General features: G+C 50.6%; 1 protein-coding gene across 1 annotated transcript; it reads left to right on the top strand.

Annotated features, from left to right (window-relative positions):
* Positions 1-266: 266 nt before the first annotated feature.
* Positions 267-4,198, top strand: LOC133266321 (steroidogenic acute regulatory protein, mitochondrial-like). Its single transcript, XM_061447534.1, has 7 exons — positions 267-596; positions 870-992; positions 1,652-1,794; positions 2,350-2,508; positions 3,348-3,532; positions 3,738-3,831; positions 3,975-4,198. The coding sequence occupies exons 1-7, from the start codon at positions 485-487 to the stop codon at positions 4,074-4,076; spliced, it is 918 nt and encodes a 305-aa protein (XP_061303518.1). The 5' UTR covers positions 267-484; the 3' UTR covers positions 4,077-4,198.
* Positions 4,199-8,114: the final 3,916 nt, after the last annotated feature.

Below are 8,114 nucleotides of genomic sequence, written 5' to 3'. Positions count from 1 at the left end.
AATAGTTGTTTCCTGCCACTGCTTTTCCTACTTACTCAATAACTCTTCACCACAGTGAAGCCAGAGCCACATTGCTCTCATATCCCACCCCAGTGGGATATCTCATATCAATATATCTCATATATTGCTCTCATATCCCACCACAGTGAAGCCAGAGCCACATTGCTCTCATATCCCACCCCATCCTTCCCTCCGTGTGTCACCAGTTGCCTTTGCCAGCTTGGATTTGCCACCACAGCCCTTGATAAAGTGGCACTGGGGACCACTAAAGTGCCCCGTTTCAGCTGTGCCTTAGAGATGCATTCATCCATAGCTGCCTGCAAAGGGAAAGAAAAAAGCAGGGACTCCTTATTCAGAAGGAAGTGTTCCCTTTTCCTCTGGCCCCTCCTCTCACTTGCCTTGTCCTTGAGTACTCCTTATTCCCAGCCGTTATGTGGAAGCACAGTCCTATCGTAAGGTGCCGTCCTTCAGGCCAGCTATAAAGATGCTCTGGGATGCAGCATTCTCCCAGAAGCAGCCCTGCTCCTGCATCATGCTGCAGGCCACCATCAAGCTGTGCTGCGGCATTGCCCATGACCACCTCCGCCACCTGCCCGGTAAGCACTGCTTGGCTTCCCTCCAACCTCAGGAAAGACAGGCAGAAAAGAGATTCCTAAAGGAGATACTAAGTCTGCATCTAATGGGCATTCCCTTGGGACAGGCCTCCTTGGTTATGGTCACATCTATGCAACTATTTTCTCTTCCACGTTGTATCATGCACAGAGTAGTCTTGGTCTTAGCTCCAGACGAGCTTCCAGCAGAGACACTGAGCACCACATCATCTTCCTCGCATGCTCCATGCTCGCCAAAGCCCACATATCTCTCCCTAGGGTTGAAGACAACAGCCATTGCAGCAATACAGAGGGACACAACAGCACTGATGGTAAGAGGGTCCCACCACCTGTCTTCCAAAATTCCTTCTTATATTCAGAGGCTGATGGGGAAGGAGACAGGTAAGCTCAGCGCGGGTGCTTGGGTAAATTTCCTAGCCCTGCTCACAACATCCTTGCAACACATGATAGAGGGATGTGTATTAAAATGCACCCTTCTCCATCTGAATTGAACCATATTTTGTGGGACAGAGTTAACTGTCTTCTCACTGCTGGGCTGGTATCCAGCTCTTTGGTAGCTTAAAAACAATTCCTGTACTGATAGCAAATTGCGTTAGTGGGGAAACCCTGAGATTCTGGGAAGGTAAATTGCACTGGCTCTCCACACAGGCAGTCAAAGCATTTAGCAGAGCTTGCAGTCACTTTTCAGTGTTTTGTTGCATGTCTGCTGTGTCTTCAGTTCCACCACTTACCTAAAGACTTCAAAACCGGCAAATTCATCTGGACTTTTTTGAAGTGCAGCTTGCTCCAAAGGCTGCCTATGCAATGTTAATAATACCTCAACAACATGCAGTTTGTACCACAGTGTTACTGGGAATTGATTTGGAAAACAGTTTCAAAACCCTTTCCAAGTAGTCAGCACAGACACCACAAATGAATGCCAGGGATATTCCTGAGAGTGAGGTTTTCTGCATCAAGCCGGGGGAGGGGGGGGGGGGGGCTTTTCAATACTGGGGGGGGGGGGGGGGGGCTTTTCACATTGCTCTACCTTGTTCCTGCAGCCTGCACTGAGCTGGTTGGAGACACCAGCCCCAGCCAGTTCTCCAGTGTGGACCTCTCCTACATCACCCAGGGAGAAGCAGCCCTGCAGCAAGCACTGAGCATCCTGCAGCAGCACACCAGCTGGCAGGCAGAAATGATACTGGTAAAGCCCGGCCACTACCTGCCTTTGCTGCTTCACGCCAGAAAAGCTCTCAGGAGGAGAAATGAGTCTGGGGAGGGGAGATTTGCTTCTCTTAGTCCTCCTGCTTGAAGGGAAACTGTGGGTGCAGGAGAGATGCTGTGCAAAAGCATGCACGGCAAAGAGGGTTTCCAAGCAAACCTTTGTTAAAAACGTTCACAAGCAGATCTGCAAAGTCAATAGACAGCAAGAAAAAGCTTGAAAGAGGAACTCAGATATTAATGTTCCCAGGGAAAGCCAGGAGCATTTCTGCAGAAAAACCCAACAGATTGCCCTTTGCTATTATTTACAGTGTTTGTTCTTTAAGGTGTTTGCTGAATTGTTTAATTTGGCTAGAAGGGAGCTTAAAAAAAAAAAAAAAAAGGCAATCATAGTAGCACGATTTAGATATAACAGCTTTCACCTGTAAACCAAGGGGTGATTAAAAACGGGACTGGGATGATTTATTGGTGAGGCATTCAGCACATAGCCAGTGCCTCCTGGGACATTGGGGTTGATGCAGTGTCTCTGCTCTCCCAGGACAATGGGGCCACCATGTCCAGCGCTGCCCTCCCTGGGCTGGGCAAGGTGTTTCGAGCTGAAGTGGTCCTGCCTATGCCGGTGGCACAGCTGCACCGGGAGCTGTTTGAGAGGATTGAGCAAATGCCCCAGTGGAACCCAGCCATCAGTGCGGTAAAGGTAAAATGGGGAGGAATGCACCACAGGCAGAGAGATACCATCATGGGCAGGCATCAGACACTGCATCACCAGGGTTGCTAGCATCAAAAAAAAGTCATAGTTATTGAGGGGTTTAAGATTGCTGAAGGATTAAAGATAATCCTGCATCCTGCAAGAGCAGGATATCAGCCCAGGGAGAGAAGACGTGCTTTACTGGCATGGCACTGAGAAACGTGTTGTTTCCAAGCTTTTTTCTACACAGTCCCTGGTCACAGAGGTTTTTCCACTCTGGGGGACTCTGACATTGCTCAGACTTCAATGTGAGGGAAGAAGCTGTTCAGAGAAATCAGCTCAAAAAATGAGGCAAAACCAAATATATCACACTGCGGGGGCACCCCCAGGAAGCTTACGTGTTGTCTTGGGCTTCTGTTGAGAATTTGCCTTATTACTCAGCTGCCAAATCACAGCATCACTAAGCAAGCTGCCAGACTCAGAAAGCCTCCCCTAGCTTACCTGGGCTGGCTCAGATGCTACCCAGCCTCTGCTTACTTATTACAATCACTTCCCTGTCCCTTTAAAAAAAAGAAATAGCAGGGTCCCAGCCCAGGTGAAAAAAAAACCTGCAAAAAAAAATCACCCACTTTCCCTCTTAATAAAGGACAAGGGACTGGAATTTAATTATCACCAGATGCCAGCCCTAAGCCACGACCTTGCTGCTGTTTCTGCTCATGCTGCCACCCCATGATGCTGTCCCAGAGGTGGTTTAACATCCCCTGGGCACAGTTAAGGAGGTGCCAGGGATGTCCCAAGAAGAGTAGCCACAAGAAGCCTAATCCCTGGGGCACTCCTTGCTCTGGTAGGTGCTGCAGCGCATTGGGACAGACACACTGGTGACACACGAAGTCACCGCTCCCAGCCCAGGCAACCTGGTGGGCCAGCGGGATTTCGTCAGTGTGCGGCACCGCGGGAGGAAGGAGACGGCCGTCTACCTGGTGGGCACTGCCACCCACATCGAGAAGCTGCCCCTACAGGAAGGGTGCATCAGGTAAAGCCCCCCCCCCAAAATGACCATCACAGGGTACCATGTCCCTGCAGGGAGGAGATCACTGTTGCAGTCATGAACGTTTGCACCAGGCACAGCAAGAGAGGCATGCCAAGAGCTACCTCTGTTGCATTTGGTCTGGATCTCCTTGCCCTGTTTTGCTCCCCCTGGGGTATATCTTAACTGCCTGCTCCCTTGCCCACCGCAGGGCCGAGTCCCAGCTGAGCTGCATAGTTCTGCAGCCACTGGCAGGGGACCCCAGTCGTACCCGCTTCACCTGGCTCCTGAACATGGACCTGAAGGCAAGTGCTAACATGTTGCTTGGGGTGCAATGCAACAGCAAGGGATATGAATCCTAGTGTGCAAATGCGCCTTCCTCCCTGGGATGGGTGCTCCAACTCTTTGACCCAGTGGGACCAAATCTGGGGTGTTTTCTCTCCCAAAGGGCTGGATTCCCAAGTCTGTCATTAACCATGTCCTGCCGCAGTCCCAAGCAGACTTCATCAAGCACCTTGGCCGGCACCTCTCTACCACTGCATGCCCTTGAGTTGCAGAAGGATGCACTCTGTCCAACCACAAGGAACACTGACTGAGCAGGAGACCCATTCTTGTCCTGCTCATTGCTGCCGCAATCAAGGATCCACAGCTACCAGCAATGGGGTGAGAGTGCACCCAGCTGTGGGTGATGGGATAGAAATAGTTTAAGAAATGGATCCAGGCGTTTTATCGCCCTGGTCCGGCTTAAGCCCTGGGAGCAGTAAAGAAAAATACCAGGTGCTGTTGCCCTGGATGGGCTTAAGCCTTGGGAAGAAAACACCAGGTGTTAATGCCCTGCTCCAGCCTAAGCTTTGGGAACTGTAAAGAGAACAATGAAGGGTACAGATCGGTTAGCAAAACAAAGCAGGCGGTTTGCAAGATAAAGCAGGATGTGCACCTCAAAGACAGAAGAAACTGTGAATACCTGTAACCCTTAGTAGTTTTGCTAAATCGGGATGATAAGGGAGTAAAAGAGTGGAAAGTTACTGCTTAGCACTTAGTAGACTATAAAAGGGATGCAAGAGGAAATAAAGGTCTTCAGATTTCACCAGAACTGGAGTCGTCTTTGATACGCCACACCCACCAAGCAACCCCAAGCTTGGAGGACGTCCTGCACCCAGCATCATGCTTCTGCTTCAGGGATGGAGCAGATCATCTGCAAACTGGGGCAACTGAGGCAACACTGAGCCTTGCATTAGAGGTTACCTAAAAGCCCTTGCCCAAACCTTGCCCATGAGCAGCTACAATAGCTGGTGTTCGGCAGCGCTCCTCTCTGCCATACACAGGAGCAAGGGGATGCTACCCAAACATTTTCATGGTTCTTTATGACCTGACCATAGCCCGAGTTGTCAGTGCAAGCTCAGGGGCTCTTCTTGGCCTGAACCAGTAATGCATCTTTATTTATAATTTTTGCAATGGCTAAGCTATATATTTACGTGTGCGTATACGTACATAATAGAGAGGGTTTTCTCCTGCAATACCAACAGTAGCAGGCACAGACAGAGCAGGCGCATGATACTAAAGCCATGTCCCAGGGCTTCAGAAATGTACTTTCCATCATCAGTCCAATTGACTTAGTGTACTGCAACATGAGAGGTGGTGGCATGGCACGTCAGAAAGCAGCTAATGGAAAAGGCAGCAGCAGGGTCAGACTCAGCCCCATGACCTTGTAAGGCAGCATCATGCCCTCCAGGACCACGAATTTAAGGGAGCTTGTCACTGCAGACCTGCAGCATGATAAACCCCCTGCTGGGTTTTATCCTAGGAGGATCCCCAGGAGATCACCAGCCATCCCACATCCACAGGCCTTTGCAGCAGCAGGGATGGCTGGTCCGGTGATGCTGACATTATTCTGCACCCTGGGAACAAGCGCGTTGTACCATGAAGCCACTACCAACCACGGCTAGAAACAAGCCTTGCAAGAGTGAAACTGAGCAGCTGCATATCTCAGCATGTTATTAAAGCCACTGCAGGGTGCTTGTAATTTATACATCTGTGTGTTTGGCTGAGTCTTTGTCTTATTTAAGGTGGGGGAAAATCACCTCAAAATAGCTATGTGAAACTCTGGCTGATAAGGAGCAGGGGGCTGGGTTGAAATAAAATAAAGAGGCTGTGGCTTGTGTGAAAACCATTTCAACCACCACACCAGGTCACACTCGTATTTACATGCCTCTCACATCCCCTGAATAAATCAACAGAAAGAGATCCTGATGTGGATTTATTTTATTTTTTACATTATGTTAGAGTTCAAAAAAAAAAAAAAGAACCCAACAAAATTAATAAATATTAAAAGTTAAAAAGCTCTGAATCTCGTATGTACAAAACTTTATACATCATTGTAACACTGGACAAGGTTACATCACAGGAATGACTTGGAGTACCTGCCAAGCCCAGGAGGATGCGAGGGACCAGATGCACCCTCTCCTCCCAGTGACAGCACCAAATCCCTGCAGGCAGCTGGGCCATCGCAGCACTACATCACCATGCCACAGCTTTCCATGCACTGCGACATCTGCAGGGCAAGAAGCGACTCAACCTTAGCCTGCCCTAGGCGCTTCTTACACTCTCCTGGAACAAGCACCCAGGGCTGGCTCCCAGCCCTGCAGCATCACCCCCCAGAGCACTCAATGTGGCAGAGGGGGTGGTTATCGCACCCTGTTTTAAATCTCACCCACCTCTCTCAGCTAGAGGTGGGGTTTAGCACCTGCAGCACAGCCCCCTTGCCCCGAAGCCCCCCCCAGGGGCCCTGGCTGCGGGTTGCAAGGGGCTGGGCCAGCCCTGAGCCACAGCTCTCCTCCGAGGTATAGCAAGGAACCACCGCAAATATCCCTAACACAGTCAAGCACTAATGCCCAGGACAGCACTGAAGGGAGGGGTGCAGCTGAGCATCTGGGAGGAAGGAGTGGGTATGTATGCATGCATGCACACACATATACTGCACCCTGGAGACATTACAGCCCTTTTTTGACAGGCCAAGGTTTTGTTTTTATTCAATGGCTCAAATACCAGAGGGCAGGGGGCTGAACGCTTGAGAAAAGCCTTGCTTTGGGCAGTGAAAGGCAAAGCAAGTTCAGTCCTGCCCCGAGCCAGCCCAGGGCTGTTCCAGCAGCAGGATAGGGTGTGGGACAGCTTGCATGGGCCCCAACCTCTGCCACTAGGGAGAGCCGTTCCTTGAAGAGTAAACAAAGCATTATCTTTGGCACAATAAATAAATGCTGACCCCCACGGAGGGTGGCGCTGGTGGATAGGCTGGCACAGGGTACAGCAGCGGCGCCAGTGGTCGGAGGGATGAATCCCACCCTCGTACATCCACAGTATCTTGTTGATCCAACAGGTACTAATACCTGTACGCCTTGGACCTGGGCACCCCACCGCTGTGTTTCATCGGCATCCCTCCATCTGTCCGCTCCCACGAGGTGTGCTGGTTATTGGCTCAGACAGATGTGTGGCTTCCTTCCATCTTTTGTGAAGCCCACTTAATGCCAAAGGGCAGCACCCAAGAGGCAGGGAGCTCGTATCTCAGGTGCTTATAAAAGTAATTAGATAAATGCTCTAACATTCAGAGACAATCCAGGGACAGAAGAGTGCACAAGCTACAGCCTTAACATCTCTTTAGCCCTTTTTGTACTGTTGAATAGCTCCAGGGGAGCTTTGCAGAAGGAGTCCAAAGCTTAAAACATCAGGAATGCACAGGGGTATCCATTCATTTCCACTGAAGCATGTACCTCTACCTCTCCCCCGCCACAACCTACATCAAACCAGCAAAGGTATGCACACTGACATGAGTTCCTCTGAGATGCCCCAACCTCAAGTTTCTTGCAGCCACGAGTGTTACTAATGCAGTGCTTCGACAGCACTGACAGCACCAACAGCACTGAAAACACCAGGCTCAAACAGCAGCATGCCCTACACCCACAGGCTCTCAGTACATGTCAAGCACCCTGGGCCATTTCACCAGCAAGCCCCTAGACACCTGAAGAACTTGCGCAGCACAGCCCACAGAGATGCCCTGTCCTGCTCCTCCTCAGATGGCCAAAAGCAGCACCTCCAGGGCCAGCAGATGGACCCACAACCATGCACATACTCTCATGAGATCCTGCTTTGCAATGCCAAACTGGTCTATCTGCCAAGCCTTGCCCTCCTGCATCCCTCTGACCCCCAAACCTCCTCCCTACCAGCGTTCATCCCCCACAGAAGCCCACCTTCCCCTGCAACTGCACCTGGAGGCACTGGATACCCTCAGCTGGGAGGATGCACACCCCTAAGCACCAAAATCACAACATGCCTGCGTCCTCAGGGACACAGCATATCACCTGATCCTGCTTTGGGGAGGTTCTGAGGACTGTAACTGCTCCAGGCAGACCCTGTGCCTGGAGCTATCCTGACACCAAGCAAGGTGTGTGCAGCTCTAGGTTCCTAAAGTGCTGTGCATACATTTTGTACTTGGCACAGTTAATTTTTGTTCCACGGGAGGGAGTGAAATGGAGGATTAATGCCATTAAAAAAGATGCAGATGAATCTTCCTCTCTCCTTGCTTTGTAACTGCCCC

Source organism: Pezoporus flaviventris, unplaced genomic scaffold (genome assembly GCF_033815535.1).
Source record: "Pezoporus flaviventris isolate CSIRO_AGI_PZ_B2104156 unplaced genomic scaffold, CSIRO_AGI_Pfla_v1 ptg000001l, whole genome shotgun sequence".
In the NCBI taxonomy this organism is placed as follows: Eukaryota; Metazoa; Chordata; class Aves; order Psittaciformes; family Psittacidae; genus Pezoporus; species Pezoporus flaviventris.
Note: the sequence above shows the minus strand (reverse complement) of the source record. Positions and strands in the feature narration are given on the sequence as shown.

Coding starts and splice junctions, on each gene's coding strand:
- LOC133266321 (XM_061447534.1), top strand. CDS start 485: ATGCTCTGGGATGCAGCATTCTCCCAGAAGCAGCCCTGCTCCTGCATC. Junction 993..1,651: donor GCTGATGGGGAAGGAGACAG/GTAAGCTCAGCG, acceptor TTGTTCCTGCAG/CCTGCACTGAGCTGGTTGGA. Junction 1,795..2,349: donor GGCAGGCAGAAATGATACTG/GTAAAGCCCGGC, acceptor CTGCTCTCCCAG/GACAATGGGGCCACCATGTC.